Genomic DNA, 19,394 nt, shown 5'->3' on the forward strand with positions numbered 1-19,394 from the left:
CATATAACTGGGTGACCATACGTTAACATCCGCTGTTTTAGGGTACCCTTTAACATCAGTTACATGACGATCCTGGGACATCATACAACTGACGCTTTACTTTTAAGGTCAGTTAGGTGACGGGGTAGGTTTAGGTCTGGGGTAGGTTTAGGATCCGATAACGTCATCTAGGGTTCCCTAAAACGGCGGATGTTAACTTATGGTCAAAAGACGTCCCAAGACGTCAGTTATATGACGTATTACTGTATTGAGATTGTTATATCACTGTCACGGCTGTTCAGGTGTACTTAATATAGAAATTTAGTCTACTACAAATAGCTAATATTTTTATTTTGCCTAGAAACTAATATCGCAACTAAATACCTGCTCCAGTCAGGCAAGGTAATGTCAAAAGTACACATTGTGAAATAGAAAAGATACTTAATGTGCATTAATGAAGCAACAATCAAGACAACAATAGAGTTTACTTTACAATAGAGATTATGAGTGTTCATAATGCAACGATGGACAAAGTTCACAAATTTGTGAAGAGCATATTTCATGCTTTGTGGTCACTTGTCTATAAGAGATGTTAGAGCAAAAGTCCTTTAAGGGAAACGTACATCTGCATACTTCAAGTTCGAGTGCTGCATATTTGTACTCGCTCTCAAAATGCAGAATATTTGAGTTTTAAGGACACAAATGGGTACCAAGTGTACAAAAACTACTCTGAATACAACATTTTCTGTATTCTAAACAATTAGCATTTATGCATCTTGTAGACGAGCTCCATATAGGCATATTTAGTATGTGTTTGTAAAATTAAAAATGATGTAGATCAGTTGTAGACCTCATGAAATAAATGGAAAATGTCACTCCAGAATATAAGACTAAAGTTGAGTGTTTTTTAGACCGTGATTGTCTGGCTTACAATGAATGTCATGTTGTGTTTTTCCAAGTTTGCTTCAGATGGTATTTCTATGCAAAACAGCCGATTTTTTTTCCCCAATAGACCTTCGAATAACAGTGCTTTGTATACTGTGCTATGCATTTTTTCCCTTTGTGTGACATTGCTTTCATGATGTCAACAATATATAAAAATGATTCTTCCGACCGATAAAGGATTTTGAAGGCCGATACCGATACAAATATTTTTTTTTGGTTTTAAAATCCGATATGCTGATATATCGGCCAATATTTTTTCATTTTTTTATTTCAGAAAGGCGCAACAAAACATTAACAGATTTCCCTAACATTAGTTATTTGTGGTTATTTATGAGAAACTTTCTAAAAGTTTATTTTAATGTCACAACAGAACAGACTGATGATAGTGGCATTAGTTAGCTTTATGGTTAGCTAGCCATAATTTAGCAATGGATAACGTCATACTGCAAATTGTAAAACATACATTTTCAATATAACTGGCCAAGGAAACTTCCACCGGCCACAAATTTTGTCATGCTTATTTGAGTTGAGAGAACTGATGGGGATGATGAGTTAATTGTTATTCAAGCAATGTATGTATCGTGACCAACTCAACGAGTGTTGCCGACAGGAACGGTGTAGAGCGCCCTCTGGTGGACAAACTACACAACACTCATGACATGGTTCAAGCGTGTTTCGTCCGTTTTTATTTAATTTTTTAAATATTCATTTATCGGCCATTATAACTGCCAATACCGATAGTTTGGAAAATGCCTAATATCGGCCGATAATATCGGTCTGGCTCTGTTATTAATGTGATGGGAAAAATAATGATAAAGTATTAAATTAGACTTGTAAAGTGTTTGCTGTAAGAAATGTAATTCATGCTGATTAAAATAAAATAAACAACACATTTTCCAGACAGGATTAGCAGCTATGTTTATGCGATATATTTTTCTTTATGCAAAATATCTTGTTTTATTATTTTAATTTCTTTTGAATTGAATCTCACGAACAAATATTACGGTCACATTTCAGCGAATAACGTTTTTGGCAGCTTGTATTGTCAAGGAAAACCAATGTCTAATGTAGTTAAACATTGGTTTGTTAGACGATCAGCACTTTAATATTTAAATCATCCGTCTGATAGTAACCTGTCTGTCTTCAGCATTTTAATCAAAGATGTATCATAGCTTGAAAGGTGTCATAACCCCCTTAATGTTTTTTATCCACCAGGTGAATTCAGCCCTTGTATTTGTCAATCACAGTTGCTTTTCATTTAACTGAAGTTGACCATTTTGAACTCTAATGGGGTCACACACCACTGACACAGTTAATGAGATGAAAGTCTTTTCGTTTAAAGCTCAAAGACTGGAGCGACTGAGGAAAGAACGACAGAACCAGATCAAGTGCAAAAATATCCAGTGGAAAGAGAGAAGCTCGTCTCAATCAGGTACAGTAGCGGTAGCCATGCTCGCATTTATTATCTCCTCTCCGTTTCTTGTCCTCTGAATGTTTTTTCCCCTGTTGATTTTTGTAGTAGATGACTTGAGCTCGCTTTTTGACAAGAAGGACTTTAAGGACAGGCCCCGGAGCACAGGCAGTAAATCCACACTCTCGCTGAGGCTCGAACAGTGTCCCCAACAGCTCAACAACCCCTTCAACGAATACTCCAAATTTGATGGCAAGGTGAGCACTTCTGTGTCTAGAGACCAAGTACTTTCCCTCTAAAATTACATGCTGGATTATCCTTGAATACAGAAGGTCAACATGAGATCAAAATATCATATTTTTAAATGTAGAAATAAATGTCCCTTTATCTATAGTTAGACAAAGTAATGCATCATTATCAGTGCTATTTTAGAATTATTGAGATACTAATATAGTTTTTTATTAGTTTTTATTATTTATTGTTTTTATTTGGTGATTTGGTTGTGTATTTGACTTTTTTAATAGTTTTTTAGGTAACACTTTAGATTAAGGTCTCATTTGTTAACTATCAATGAACAATACTTTTTTACTGTTGTTATTAATCTTTGTTAACATTAGTTAAAAAATACTACTGTTCATTGTTTGTTCATGTTAGTTCACAGTGCATTCTTTAAACTTTTTTATTTAAAAAATGTATTAGTAAATGTTGAAATTATAATGAACTAAGATTAATAAATGCTGTAGAAGTATTTTTCATTGTTTGTCCATGTTAACAAATGAAACCTCATTGAAAAGCATAAAATAGTTTTATTAACTTATTTCCAGTTTTAGTTATTTTAGCACATCAAGTTAACTAAATGAAAATAGGAAATGTTGCTTTGGCGACTATCTGAAATAAAATAAGACATTAAAAATAAAATAATAAAATAAAATAAAAAGTGCATTTTTTTATTTTGTATTTTATCTAGTTAATGTTTATTTTATTTCAAGTAATTCATTTTTTATGGTTTATTTTCAGTTTTAGATTATTATAATTAGGGATGGGCAACGATTAATCGCGATTAATCGCATCCAAAATAAAAGCTTGTGTTTACATAATATATGTTTGTGTAGTGTGTAGAATTAATTTGTATTTATAAATACCCACACATGCATCTACAAAGTATATATTTAAGAAATATGTGCATGTATATATTTTATATATATTTATTCACAATTAATATTATATATAAATATAAATATTTCATATATTAATAACAAATTTTTCTTAAATATGTACATGCATGTGTGGGTATTTATATATACAAATCAATTATACACACTACACACACATATATTATGTAAAAACAAACTTTTATTTTGGATGCGATTAATCGTTGCCCATCCCTAATTATAATAACTTGGACGGTAAAGCGATTAAAATTCTTAATTTAATTATTTACACGATGTGTAGATAAATTAATCGAATTAATCGCACATTGAATTTGGCTGAGAAAGTCATTATTGTGTTAAATGAGAAAAGCCTAATGTCATTACAAAAAGTTGTTTTAGAAAAAGAAAATAGTTTTTGATTCAACATAGAATTTATTACACAAACTTTTAGGCTTTAGGCGTTGAAATTTGTTTAATTTAATGCATTACTTTGCCCCATAACTAATTAATTAAATTAACATGTTCAGTAGACAGCCCTCACATTATTAAGCAGCCCTCACATGAATGTTGCAGGGCTGAACCCTTCTCACCAGTGTTGAAAAATATGGGGCTTTAAATGAATGGCAGAGTTAATTTAATGAAAACAATTATTAAAGAGTCTTTTCCTCATCCTCTAAGCATGCTCTTTGTAAAGTACAGAACAGAAGCACCCGGCGTCACACAGGTTTCTCCCCTGTCTCCGTGCATTAGCGTCACCTTCAGGCTATAACACCTTCGCAGAAAAGAGAAAGACTGCCGTTTTCATTTTTTGACAGTCTTGGAGATTTTAGGTGTAGTTTGTCATTGTGCATCAATTACAGCTGTCTTCATCACCTGTTCCCCTTTGGCTCTTTAGAGTCATGTTTTTACAAACACTCTGTTTTCTGTACTATGAATTTGTCGGGAATGCACATCGGCTTTCCCTCTTCCAGTAAAACCTTAAAAACAATCCAGAAAAATGCCTGTAAGTTTATTTGAATCTTGTAAGTGATATTAACAATATATATATATATATATATATATATATATATATATAAATATATATATATATATATATATATATAAATATATATAAAAAAAAAATATATATTTTTTATATTTTATATATATATATATATATATATTATATATATTTTATATATATATATATATATATATATTTTTATTTTATTTTTTTATTTTATTTACCATCTATAATAATATTTCTGATTCTTTTAATTTAACTAGAATTTTATCTTTCATTGGGGCTCATTTTTTTTTTACTTGTACTGACAAACTTTGTGGATAGAGAGCACTAATGTAGTCAGGATATGACACAGAGACTAAAAAAAGGCCATAGTTTGACTATTTGTATCTATTCACCTTTAAAATTTGCAGTATCTTTTCGATTACTTACAGACTTCCTTTCCCTTTCTTTTTCAGGGCCATGTTGGTACAACGGCAACCAAAAAAATTGACGTCTACCTCTCGATGCAGTCGACCCAAGAAAAGCTTCACCCCATGACGGTGGTCACGATGGCTAACGCTCGGGTCCACGATCTTATCGGGCTCATCTGCTGGCAGTACACCTGTGAGGGCCGTGAACCCAAGCTCATGTTAGTAGAAGAAACTTCACACACATCCTTCATATAAGCACTTATACGTTGATGTTAACGTTATCCTTAAAGGGGCACTATGCAGGAATTCCGTTTTTGTCAAACAGCGACCCCTAGAGTCACTGTGGAGTACTTGTAATTAACGTTACTGTCGTAAATACCACTTACGCAGAGCGTAACATGCCGGATTAGTATACGATAGTACATTGTGTTTAGTTGAGATTAGGGATGCACCGATATGAACATTTTGGCCAATACCGATAACCGATAATTCTTTATACTTGAAAGCCGATAACCGATATATTGGCCGATAAATCTAAATCCAAATTTTTATTTAATTTTTGAGAGTCTGATTACAAAAACAAAAGTCTCACCATTAAAATCCATATCCCAATCTCATCATATAGTTTACATGGACTATATGACAGACTTGTGCTGCACTAAACTGTATTTTCATTTTTTTTTTTTTTATAGCCCCTTGAGATGAGCCATCTCGTTTTCGAGGGGGTCCTCGATTCTAGATTCAAATAAAAAATTGACCTTACAGCTGCTGGAATTTAACATAACAAATAGCAAAAACCAAATAACAAATACACAAGAAAAAACAAAACAAAAAAAAACGTGCTTTACAGTAGTACTATATAGCTAAATATATAAGCCAAAACCAAACAAGACATTCATTCATACAAGACTCCCAAAAGGAGAGTAAACCATATCATTTGTGCCAAGACAACATCAAAACACAAGTAAGCTCATATACAGACAAAAAAAATATATATGTACCATGCCAAAAAAATAAGTTACAGTGAGAAATAAATATAATAAAATAAAATAATGCTAACCAAAATTTTTCCAATCACATTTCAAGCAATTCCAAACCAGCATGTTACACAGTGCATCTGAAGCGTCTCAGCTGAAGGAAATAATACATTAATTATCAACTTTAATATGTCAGCCTAATTTTCAATTTTAATTTTCCTAATTTTCACTAAAAATTAACATACATCGGCCGATACCGATATGGCGGCCGATATATCGTGCATCACTAGTTGAGATCTACTACATGTTGTTAGTGGTGAGAATTTTCACGTGATTAAATATATAGATCCGACAATTATCCCCATGATCTTTAAGACGGCCACCATTCAAATCCGAAAGAAGTCATATAACCATTTCAATAACTCAGTATACTTCTCCAAATCAAAGAACGGTCATTTAGAGCAAATTTTGAGACCATTTCAGGAGTTTGAAACATCTTCGCTATGAGTATATCGGGGCTTTTAATGGATGCTTCTTTAGGGTGTCATAAATAAAATATGCTTGTTGTCAGTCTGCTTGGAAAGTGCTACTCTACTAGTGATCCTTCCCAGAGGCATTTATATTCCTTTTCCATCTACCTCTGCTGCTAATGCCAGTCTTGACCTTTCCCAGCCAAGGCAGGGATTCCCCTGGGTTTCTTTCTCATCTCCTCATTCAGTGCGTCTCCGAGGTTTGCTGACCGTATAGCGCAGGAATTTTCTCCCTGGTACATGGTACAATATGAAGATTTATACTTCGGTCAGTCTGAGGAGAGGGTAACCATTAAAATGGAGAGAAGACGAGGGAAAAAAAAAAGCAGATTCCCTCTTGGGCAGCTTGGTGCCTCACACAGACAGTCTGGGTGGTTGATGTGAGACCTGATTGGCATAGCAATGAGCCTTTTCCCCCTGGAGGAGGGTCAGGCTGTAGAGAGGAAGAGATACACTACTTGTGTGGGATTTCAATGAGTCTACCACCTCCGTACGGCTTTGGCCATTACTAGAAAGCTTTTGGGAGGGGATCAAGGTAAAGGGATGCCCCTCTTGAATATAAAGATGGTTTTTTCAGGACATTCAGATCGCCCTCTGAACCTCTAATTTCCCATCACCCTTTCTCCTACAGTTCAGCTGACCTGCTTCGTTTGAGTAGTTTATTAAAATGAATCCTAGACTGTGTTTCCATCTAGTATGGAGACACATGGCGTCACAGTAGGCGGAAGTCAATGCGGTTTAGAGCCCGACCGATAAAGGATTTTGAAGGCCGATACAAATATTTTTTGGTTTTAAAATCCGATATATCGGCCGATAATTTTTATTTTTTTTTCAGAGACGCGCAACAAAACATGAACAGATTTCCCTAACATTAGTTATTTGTAGTTATTTATGAATTTTAACTAAAATAATATGATAATGCATTTTAAAAAGAAACTTGTTTCTTTTATTGTCACAATTGTGGTTAGCTAGTCTATGATGAGCCATAATTTAGCAATGGATTATGTCATAGTGCAAATTGTAAAACATACATTTTCAATATAAACAGGCCAAGGAGAGATGATCCGTCTCATTGTTATAACTGTCACGCACTATTGAAGAAATACTTCAGTCATGTTGTCAAAAGTTAAAAGGACGGTCAGTCAACTACACTGTAACAACGTAACGTGACTATTACTAGCTAATTCCGCTTCACTCTCGACTTATTTAACAGCAGCAAAACTGGACATGATAGTCACAAATTTTGTCATGCTTATTTGAGTTCAGAGAACTGATGCGAATGTTCTTTTAATTGTTATTCAAGCAATGTATGTATCGTGACCAACTCAACGAGTGTTGCCAACAGGAACGGTGTAGAGTGCCCTCTGCTGGACAGAACTATACAACTCCAACACTCATGACATCGTTCAAGCGTGTTTCGTCCGTTTTTATTTTATTTTTGAAATATTCATTTATCGGCCATTATAACTGCCGATACCGATAGTTTGGAAAATGGCTAATATCGGCCGATAATATCGGCCCGCTGATATATCGGTCTGGCTCTAGCCGATATTATCGGCCGATATTATGCATTTTCCAAAATAACGGTATCGGCAGTTATAATGGCCGATAAATGAATATTTAAAAAAATAAAATAAAAACGGACAAAACACGCTTCAATCATCTCTCCTTGGCCTGTTATATTGAAAATGTATGTTTTACAATTTGCAGTATGACGTTATCTATTGCTAAATTATGGCTCATCATAGACTAGCTAACCACAAAGCTAGCTAATGCCACTATCATCAGTGGAAGACCGCTAACGTTAACATTAATGAGCTTGGAAACAACAATTAACTTTTTCTGCCTAAATAAAGTAATTATTACTGTATTTATAACTAGCATATCTCTAGTTACAGCCCCTGCATTGTAAATTGTAAGTTATACTTGCGAGGAGTGAACATCTAGACATAGAGAGAAAGTATCAAACGCATCTTGTGCAGAAAAGTTAGCTTTTCTTTTACACGTGTGTGAAATCCAACAATATTTAATAAAAAAAACATAATATATTGGAATATCGGATTTTAAAACCCCCAAAAATTTGTATCGGTATCGGCCTTCAAAATCCTTTATCGGTCGGGCTCTAGGTTAGGCCGTGTGTCCACCAAAGCGTTTTTAGCCAGGTGAAAACGCTAGACGCTCTGCTGAAGACGCCGTGCATTGGGCGCTTGAGCGTTTTGGCAGCGCAGCGTTTTTTCCGTTGAGACGTTTCGTTGCTATGATACAGAATATCCGCAGCAGTTTGAATGTTGACAGTTGGTCGGTGTGGTATTAGTCCCGCCCCTCCTCCACTGTGATTGGACGGCTGGGTAAAAAGTGACAGTGATGAGCGCTGCGTTTTATCCAAAGTTGATAATTTTTCAACTCCCAGCGACCAGTAAAAACGCCGGGCGCTCGGCGCTTCAGCGTGAAAAAAACCGCTCAGCGCCTCGGTACGCTCATGGCGTTTAAAAAACGCGGCGCTCCCATTGAAAACAATTGAAAACAATTCCACGCCAGGCGCGTGGAAAAATGCTTTGGTGGACACATGGCCTTACACCCACTGTTGGTCGAGAAAACGCATCTAAAATGGAAAAGAGCTGTGGGATCGACTGTAGAATCCAATTAAAACAAGTAAACGAAGCTATCTTTTTAGAGACTTCAGGAAATGGATCGCTGCAATTTGCTGAAACAACTTAACTAGGCAGCGAAATACCAATTCGCAGTTACCATTTTGTCCGATATGTTGTCGAATTTTTCAAGTGGACAACCCAGCTCGGGTTGTTCCTGAAATTCAAGTCCCCCCCCCCCCCCCTTTAACACAAGCTTCACATTCTCACTATACTATTTGAGCCATATAAGCCTGATTTATCAGATATGATGCTCGACAAAACAAACTTTGTGTCTAATGTCAGGGTTAAGAATCAAGACTTTTGAGACCGACAATGATCTTAGAAATTCAAGAGGAAATATATCATCTTGGATGGCACAGAATTTGGAGGTGAAACACAAAAAGAGCAGATTCAGGCCTCTTCTCAGTCGGATGTCATCTCCTCAGGCTGCCTGAGCAGGATCATGGGTCTGATTAACACCATGACAGTTAGTCTTTACAGCTCAGGCCTGGATTTCGACAGTGTGTCAGAGCAAATTAAAACGCCATCGTCCCAGCAAAAACACCAGAGCAGGCACTGGCCTCGAGGGATGAAAGCTATATCATAAAGACAAAGCTTAACATGCCTCCACTGGATGAATCGTGGAATAGGTTGCTGTTAGTTTTATATTTCTGATGGATCAGTTTTCCTTAAGGAGTCGATCCATTATGATATAAAACAAAGCTTTGGGCAAAAGTAATCTGGAATACTGCCAGCCTACACTATATATAATGATATAACAAAAGGTTTAACCATGAAACCAGTAAGGTTAACTCTTCCCAGTGCTTCTCTTTTGATTCATCCTCAGTCTGTGCCAGGCTGCATCCTAACAAACACTCAATGTTTTTGCTCCTCAATGAATAGCCCTCATTTACATGCCCTCATAAATTGTGTCTGGGTGCTTTTGTTTCATGTCCCTGTTGTCGTCACCCATCTTTAACAAACCAGAGCTTTTAGAAAGAGTCCTTCAGAGCCACTTTTACACAAACAGAGCTTGGATCACTTTTGAATTGAAGGGTTAGAAGTAATTTTCGAAGTAGTAACTGGTCAAAAGTTCGGAATAATTACGTTTTTTTTTTTTTTAAATGTTTTTGAAGTGTCTTATAGTCACCAAGGCTGCAATATTATTATCATTTAACATCTCTTTTAAATGTTAATAAATTGAAAAATGTCATTTATTCCTGGGATCAAATCTGAATTTTCAGCATCATTACTCCAGTCTTCAGTGTCACATGATCCTTCAGAAATCACTCTAATGTGATGATTTACTGCCCAAGAAACATTTCTGATTATTATCAATCACTTCTTTTGCTGCTTAATATTTTTGTGGAAACCGTGAAACAGTAAGTTTTAAAAGCAAGTAAAGACATTTATAATGTTCCAAAACATTTATCTTTTAAATAAATGCTGTTCTTTTGAACTTTTTAATTCATCAAAGAATCCTGGAAAAAAAAATGTATCATAGTTTCCAAGTAGAAAAAAACCGTTTTTACATGGATGATAACAAGAAGCATTATTAATAATTGAGCACCAAATATTGGAATATTAGAACAGCAAATACCACATTAGAAAGATTGTCTGAAGTCTGTAATTTTAGAATAAAATTCATTTTCAGAAGACATTTTAAAATGTATATAAATAGAAAACAATTGTTTTTACTATATTTTCGATCAAATAAATGCACCCTTGGTGAGCATAAGCAATTTGTTTTTACTGATGGTGCATAATAAATGAAATTCATTGCAATTAATTCAGACTTGTTACCAATCTAAGCCTTTGTTTCTTATAATGGGAACAATGATTTGACCTTTTTGAAATGGTGGACATACTTTTCAACAACATCCTTCTCTTTGAGTTTGATCTCTCTTATTTTCTCATGCCTCCACAGAGAAAATGTCAACACCTACTGTCTCCACATCGCTGAGGATGATGGAGAGGTGGACACAGACTTCCCTCCGCTGGACTCTAACGAACCCATCCACAAGTTTGGCTTCAGCACACTGGCGCTGGTCGAGAAGTATTCATCTCCTGGACTGGGGCCCAAACAGTCACTCTTTGTTCGAATGTAAGAAAGCCACTTAAGTCTGACTTTATCACTTTCAGTTTAACTACTGGCTCTGCGAAGAACAAACACATCTAAAGTCAACATCAAGTCAAAATGTACCTCAATTACCACACGTTATACATAATGGAACAGATTTTTGTTGACAAACTTTATAAATATATTATATACCATAATTTTAACTTTAAATGTTCAAATGTTTGGGGCCAACCTTACCAACCCTAAACTTTTTAATGGTAATGTATATATTTCGATAGGTAGATACATATAGGTATATACGAACCATAGCTAACCACAAATCTATCACTGTCATCATCAAATATTCAATTTATTGATGTTTGTCTTGAAGTTTGCCTCCTTTTGAGAACTATCTGAAGGTTGTAGGTTTAAATGCCTGGCCGTTTAAGTTTGTTGGAGATTTTTTCCTCGTGCCTCTTCATGAAGCTCTCATCTTTGTGATTAGATTGGATGGTCCCACTTTATATTAAGTGGCTTTATGTACTTACATTGAACAATAAGTACAATGTATTATTGTGTTCCTGTTGTATTGTAAAACGCTTTTGCTGCTATTGAGGTGTAATACGGGTAAGGTGAGGGACAGGTGTGGTGGTATGGGTCGGTTTAAGGGTAGGTTAAGGTGTAATGGGAGGATCAACAGTGTAATTACAAATGTAACTACATAAACTAATTATAGCTGTAATTACATGCTGGTATTTTTTTTTTTTAGAAATTAAGTTTTTATTGGTTTTTCTCATATATAACAAAATATATACATAAATAAATGCAACAATCAAAATAATAACAATGAATGAAGAAAAAAAATAATTAAAGAGGTTATAGTTTATGCACAACAGTATGGGCAAGTTACAACTCAAAGTAACCAACTGAATAAAATTCTCCCACATGTCAACATCTCTATGCTTTCCGTTCACTTTAGCTAACGTTCTTTCATATGATATTCTCCACCATAGACTCAATCCACATTTTAAATGAAGGACATATCTGAATATCTTTCCAAAATCGGAGTATCAATCGTACTGCCGTGAATACACCCACAGTAACAAGGGAAAACTCAATATATTTAATCTGGGAAATCTTTATCGCCTAAAAGGCAAATCCTTGATGAAAATGGAAGGTCAAATCCCAAACATTCTCCAAGATATTTTAACACAATTTTCCAAAAAGGTTGAATTTTTTGAACAATGCCAAAGAACATAATAGTTCAGATGCAAAAGCCTCTAAATGCCATTTGAAATTTTCTTCTTTAATGATAATTTTTATCAAACTTGTATATTCAAGTTCAGTAATTTCACTTAAATAACAATTAATAGGTAATTATCATTGCCATTTAAGTGAAATCATTGAACTTAAATATACAAGCTTGATAAAAATCATCATTCTAGAAGAAAATTTCAAATGGCACTTAGAGGCTTTTGCATCTGAACTCTTCATATGTACAAATTTCTTTTTTACATTTCCAGCATCTATTAAACAGCCCATTCTAAAAAGTCGCACTGGCGTATAATAATACACATGCTGGTATTTTTAAAATATAAGTACAATGTAAAAACATGTATGTACACAATAAGTCCATTGTATCAAATTATTAATTTCGATGTAAGTATATAGTACTTAAAGCCACTTAATATTAAGTGGGACCGATTGGATTGCTGCTCTTCTGTGCGTTTGGGAATGTCTCTAAACAACTGTTTGGTTAATGTGACTGACAAAGCATTAGGAGACCCCTATTCATTTGAAGTTGCTAATTAGATTTGAATGGCTCTCTGCCAGACTGTCGTGGCTGTGATTGGGAACCTTGCTTTTGGATGTAAAACTGAATTTGGTTTGTAAACAGTTCTGCTTGTTTGTGTATGTCACAGATTTTTCTTGCACTTGCTTAGATTGGGTGATATTTGCACCAATGAACAAGTAATCATGGATGTTTTTATTAGGAAATACAGATTTTGCAGATTTTGGGTGAACTGTTCCATTAAAGTCCCCGTGAACCGGAAGTTGGAAACGATTTTTCTCCAGTGCTGTGACGTATTTCCAAGTGAAACGGAATATTGAACAGAGGGCAGGGTTTTCCTCTAGCGCTCCTCCTCTCCATCTCTCGCTCATAGCAAACTAACGGTTTGAGGGGAGTGGTTAAGCGTTTCCCCACCCAAACTGTGAATCAGAAAAAGAAACCGTTCCAGACCGGAAGTAACTTTTCAGATTTTGATTAAAGATTACTAAGGTAAAACATTTTTTTAATATATATTCACTTGCACGGATTAATTGTTCACCACAAGACTAGTAATATGCGCTAACAAAGTAAATAGGTTCAATTTTGATTTCACGGGGACTTTAACGTTTCACCAGCGAGTAAAGAAATAAGATACACCACCGTTCAAAAGTTTGAGGTCGGTATGATTTTTGTTTTTTCAAAAACATGAATTCTTGCATTCAGCAAAGTTGCATTAAATTGATCATGAGAGCTAAGACATGCATAATGTTATAAAAGATTTCTACACTGAAAAAAATGTGGAGTAGGATTTACTTGAAAAAAGCTATGCAACTTTTTCCACTCAGAAAATGCTAGTAAATTTACAAAGATTTGCCAAGTAAAAACCTAAACATATTTATCAGTAGCTTTAATTAGAAATCTTAAGTTAAAATTTACTTGGAATATGGAATTAAGTAAACTTTAATTTAGTTAAGTGAAAGTAACAAAGAATATAAGTAACTTGGCTAGTAAAAGGTTGATTGAATATCGATTTAGTTGTAATTTCCTTTGCATTACATTTCACTCAAACAATTTTATTGAATTATACCAGACATTTATAGTATGTGTTTTACTTAGCCTATCTAAGTAATGTCAGATGTTAAGCATGATGTGAATGCAAAGACCTCAATACTTGGTAGACAATACACAATGACGGTAACATTTGATGGATCGTTTTTGTGTTTAATGTGTCATTTTGAGCAGAAAATTTCCTCAAAATGTCACAAAATGGCAAGTTACTAATCCTGACAACAAAAGCAATGATAAAACAGTATAAATACAGCTGGAAACCAGTGAAAAATTAACCTCATTAATTATTCAAGGCCCAGTGCATGATGGGAACACCAGTATCAGAAAAGTTGAGTCATTTTTACTTTATTTTATTGAGTTCATATTTATGCTTCATTTCTACTCGCTTGAACTAAGTTCTGATATGGAATTTTCTTAGTTTTTTTTTATTCTTGCCTGAACTAACTTTTTCTTGTAAATTACATTGGGTTTTTTTCAGTAGTATTTACCTTACCAAAAAATCATTTTTTTACAGTGTATTTCAAATAAATGCTGTTCATTTGAACTTTCTATTCATCGAAGAATCCTATGACATTATCTTGGTTTCCACACAAATATTAAAGAACGCAGCTGTTTTCAGCGTTGATGATCATAAGAAGTATTTCTTGAGCGCCAATCAGCATATTAGAAAGATTTCTGAAGGATCATGTGACACTGAAGAGAGTAATGATGCTGAAAATTAGCTTTGATCTCAAGAATAAATTACATTTTTACAATATATCCACATAGAAATCGGTTATTTCAGACTGCAATAATATTTCACATTTTTTACTGTATGTTTGATAAACTGGCAAAAACATTAATCATCTACCGACTCCAAACTTTTGAACGGGACTCTTTGCCTGTGGTATAAATTAATTAATTTATTTCTACAAAAGTTGCATTTGTGGCCCAGCTGCTTTGCACTTTTCATTGTCTTTTGTCCGTATTTATTTGTGATTTATTCATCAGCTCTCAGCCGTCGGCTGGCGTTCAGAGCTCTCTGGGTCAGCTGCATGCTCCCTTCACGAGAGGACCACTGATGTGGCACTGCAGGACCCTGGGCGAGAACTGAGCCAGTGCTTGGCCCTCAGTGGGCCATCGGGGCCGGCGACCTCTTCTGACGTGAAGCCTGTCAGAAGCCCTGGCCCGAGGCTGACGGGTCAGGACTGCTAAATGGAAGTGGACAAGCGAGTCCACTGTCCAGAAAGTGTGTGCTCTCCGGTTTCTGGCCTGGGGTTGTTGTTGTGTTGATGTAGTCTATCGCAGTGATGCGTCCATGTGCTCAAAGTTTGACTCGTGGACGGCCCCTCGGCCCCGTTGTGTGCTCCGATAAAGCAAGCCGGCGACCATTTAAGAGTACAACGCACTCTTTCTTCTGACATTAACTGTTACTGTTCACACCAGTAGCGCGAAACTGTCATTCAAGAATGATCCTCTTGAATCTCAAAGTACATCTGCAAAAAAATAATGGTTTCATTTTTATACTTGAGTGTTGTGGTGCTGTTAAGTTAATCAGTCTGAGTAATTGGTCTGAATCCGCTCTCGTTTATTATGTCTCTAAAAGTGTGAACATATTTGTAAAAAATTACAGAGTAAATTACAGAGTAATTGTGTTCAAAATCTCTGGCTCGCACATTTTAGTTTTAAAGGATTAGTTCACTTTTGAAAAAACTTTTGCTGATAATTTACTCACCCCCATGTCATCCAAGATGTCCATGTCTTTCTTTCCTCAGTCGAAAAGAAATTTAGGTTTTTGATGAAAACATTCCAGGATTTTTCTCCATATAATGGACTTCAATGGGAACCGGATGGTTCAAGGTCCAAAAGACAGTTAATAACAGTTTCAGATGCAGCTTCAAATGTCTTTAAACGACACCAGACGATGAATAAGGGTCTTATCATGCGAAACGATCGGTTATTTCAATGCTTATTCCAAAAATGTAACTTTTCTAAGGACAAATGCTAGCCTTGCTCTATTCTGTGAGGCGCATTTGCAACGTCACGTATTACGTAATTACGTTCAAAAGGTCACGGGCGACGTAGCCAGAAGTACAGAGTCAGAGTGTTTACAAGTTGAACGCATAGGTTGAACGTGAAAACTAACTCAAACACCGTTTACAAAAAAGAAATTAAAAGGTAAAACAACGATGTCGGACGATTTTGATTTTGTACTTCCGGCTACGTCGCCCGTGACCTTTTGAACGTAATTACGTGACGTTACAAACGCGCCTCACAGAATAGAGCAAGGCTAGCATTTGTCCTTAGAAAAGTTACATTTTTGGAATAAGTTTTGAAATAACCGATCGTTTCGCATGATAAGACCCTTATTCATCGTCTGGTGTCGTTTAAAGACATTTGAAGCTGCTTCTGAAACTGTTATTAACCGTCTTTTGGACCTTGAACCATCCGGTTCCCATTGAAGTCCATTATATGGAGAAAAATCCTGGAATGTTTTCATCAAAAACCTAAATTTCTTTTCGACTGAGGAAAGAAAGACATGGACATCTTGGATGACATGGGGGTGAGGAAATTATCAGCAAAAGTTTTTTCAAAAGTGAACTAATCCTTTAAGTTATCACTGGCATTGTTTATTATGACAATATGCAATAATTCAAATCATAAGACGCAATAGTAGCCGAGCCGTGTCATTTTAGTATCATTAATATACTATTATAGTGTCTATTAATATTTTGAATTGGTTTTTACCTTTACATTTTCTGTTTTCATGTTAATATTAGTTATTTTTAGGAATAAAAAAAAAATCTGTCCATTTAGTTTTTTATTATTTTCAGTTTTAATATTTCAAACTGAAATTGGAATAAAATAAAATAAAGAAACGTTCTATTTACATTTATTTTGTTTCAGTTAGCGTAAAGGTTTCTTAATATTTTTATGTAACTCGATGCTTTGTTATCACAACGTCACTTGACGATGATGCATAGTTTCTAACCTCATAGTTTCCACAGGGGAGAAAAAAAAAATCGAAATCACGTCCATCTCATCTTGAACCTAATGGTTTGATATCTTTCATATAATTGAATATGATATGCTCAGCCATTGGTTGAGACTCAAAGCTCAGTCCTGAGAATCTGAGGGCATGATCTCAGTGTTGATGCTCTGATGGACATGAACCTCGCATCTAACTCGCATGTTAAAGATTTATTCAATATGACTGATGATTTCTCTTCCTCACCCACAGAAACGCCGCTCATGGTTTCTCCCTGATCCCAGTGGACAGCCTGAAAGTGACCATGAAGGATATTTTGCAGAAGGCCCTCAAAAAGAGGAAGGGCTCCCAGAAAGGATCAGGTGAGACATCTGAAAGATTCATCTCACACTTAATGTGAAGTGATAGATATGTTTTGGATTCAAGCTTAAATCCCTATAGTTGTATTATCTATTTTGATGTTATTTTACTATTATTTATTTACTATTATTAGAATTAATTGAGCTTTTATTTTTATAGGTTTAGTTTTTGTTATTTTTATTATTTTTCATTATTTTTATTTCCATTTTAATTGTAGTAATTTTAGCACTTTATATTTTAGTTAGTTGCCAATGTTACAATCATTTTTTTTAAATCCAGTAACATATTTTATTTCAATTAACAAAAACAATTCACTTCAATAACAACTCAAATGCCTTTACATATCGGCATGAAAATGAAATGTTGTGGTGCAAAAAAGTGGACTTCAGGGGAAAATAATAAATGCTGTAAGAAGTGTAGCAAATGGTGCCTTTGAATTGTCAGTCGAACTGGAATTTGTGCGTGTCCGTAGTTTTCATCTTAGAAAGTAAGTGAAGCCGTCTGCTGCGATTTGGCCCGATAACCGTGGCAATGTGCCGTCCTAATTTGTCATCGCCGAATGGGCGAATCTGATAAGGCCAGAGACTTTAATACAAAAAGTCACAGGTAACGGATCGCCCCTTTGATGGCCATGATGAGCCGGGGCAGCGGTGAGATAAGAGGGGTGAGGAGAAGAGATTGAGCCGCAGACTGACTCGGAGACGGAGAAGTGCACATAAAGAATGGGAAGCAATGGTGCGGGAACGAAAGTATATTAGAGAGAAAATGGATGAAACTCAGAGAAAATGATGGTGCGTGGAGAGCCACTGGAGCCTCATCTCTCTTGGATTTAGCTCACACTGAGGTCAAAGCCTGCAGCGAGAGAAGTTCACTTCAGTAAGGGTTCTGCGGGCGAGCCCTGTCAGTTTAAAGAGGCTATAGTCTTCTCGTTCGCCCCGTGTGTATCCACTCAGTCTCATCAGTATAGCTCATGTACGCCTTCATCAACACCAGATTGACTAGTCTATAGGAGTGGTTCTCAACCTTTGTGGAATCAAGGCACCTATTTTTCAACAATCAAAAATACAAAGGTGTGCACATCCCACGCTTCTCTTGTGAAGTTTTTCTTCTAAAGTGTTTGAAAACTCAGAAGTGAAGACCAGGAGACTTGGAAGTATCTTTTTAAGATGGGTTCTTTATTGCTGTAGTCTGCTTCGTCCAAAAAGTCTGACTAAAGGCAAAATACTTAGTGTTCATATATCTTACAAGGTGAACGGGTTACATAAAGGTGGAGACACTCTGAAACAAAGCATGTAAATGAAGCCCTGGATTCAACTCGTTACCGGAAATTCCCCAGCCCTGATCTCATCAGCATAACAGTGTCATGTATAGAATCCAATCAGCTTGATTGTATCACCCATTATCATAGAGCTTATTGAGGTGGCTTTACATAGAGGGGGAGACACTCTGAAACAAAGCATGTAAGCATAACTATTCAAAAGACAAAGAATCTTAGTAATCTGCTCATTTGTACCTCAAATGCTAAATTTAGTCTACTAGACTTTCTCAGTTTATATACTATTGTACTGGAACCTAAATTAAACATTTAAATAAATTTGTAATCCTACACATCCCACGCATCCTACTTGGGCTCAGGTGTAAAAAGAATAACAATAGTGGAAAAAAGAAGTGTGAGGCCCGCATAACTGCTCCAAACTACTGTTTATTGAATGCACAACACTCAAATACAAATTTTACAAATCATGTGACACACATAAAATAGATTATTTCAACAAACAAAACATACGAAACAATCCACATACGGGTAAATACTGAAGAATATGATGTTAAATATTCCACTTTCTTACTCGTATGTTGTAATACATTATAAAACAGTATCAAAAATAGAGCAATATCTTTATTATTAAAAAGTTTGTCTCCTAATCTCCTAATTTTTTTTTATTATATTAAACGTGTAATTATCATTTTATATTATATTATATTAATTACATTATATTTTATTATGTTAAATTACATTATATCCAGGTCTAGAAATCAAACTTTTGATATCCCCCCATATCCAGGTTTTGTCATTATTTTTGTCATGTTTAGAATGAATTTTATATATTTAATCCATATTATGAAGTTTT

General features: G+C 35.2%; 1 protein-coding gene across 1 annotated transcript in view; it reads left to right on the top strand.

The window, feature by feature from the left end:
* The window catches only part of mapkap1 (MAPK associated protein 1), a 47,939-nt gene that overhangs the window by 10,270 nt on the left and 18,275 nt on the right, over nucleotides 1–19,394 (top strand). Inside the window, exons 3-7 of the mRNA XM_039655063.2 lie at nucleotides 2,267–2,356; nucleotides 2,444–2,592; nucleotides 4,948–5,120; nucleotides 10,967–11,143; nucleotides 17,158–17,267. Of these exons, the coding sequence (XP_039510997.1) occupies nucleotides 2,267–2,356; nucleotides 2,444–2,592; nucleotides 4,948–5,120; nucleotides 10,967–11,143; nucleotides 17,158–17,267 (699 nt within the window). The remainder of the gene's footprint in view (nucleotides 1–2,266; nucleotides 2,357–2,443; nucleotides 2,593–4,947; nucleotides 5,121–10,966; nucleotides 11,144–17,157; nucleotides 17,268–19,394) is intronic.

The sequence above is a fragment of the Pimephales promelas genome, chromosome 4 (assembly GCF_988280905.1).
Source record: "Pimephales promelas chromosome 4, fPimPro1.hap1.1, whole genome shotgun sequence".
Classification (NCBI taxonomy): Eukaryota; Metazoa; Chordata; class Actinopteri; order Cypriniformes; family Leuciscidae; genus Pimephales; species Pimephales promelas.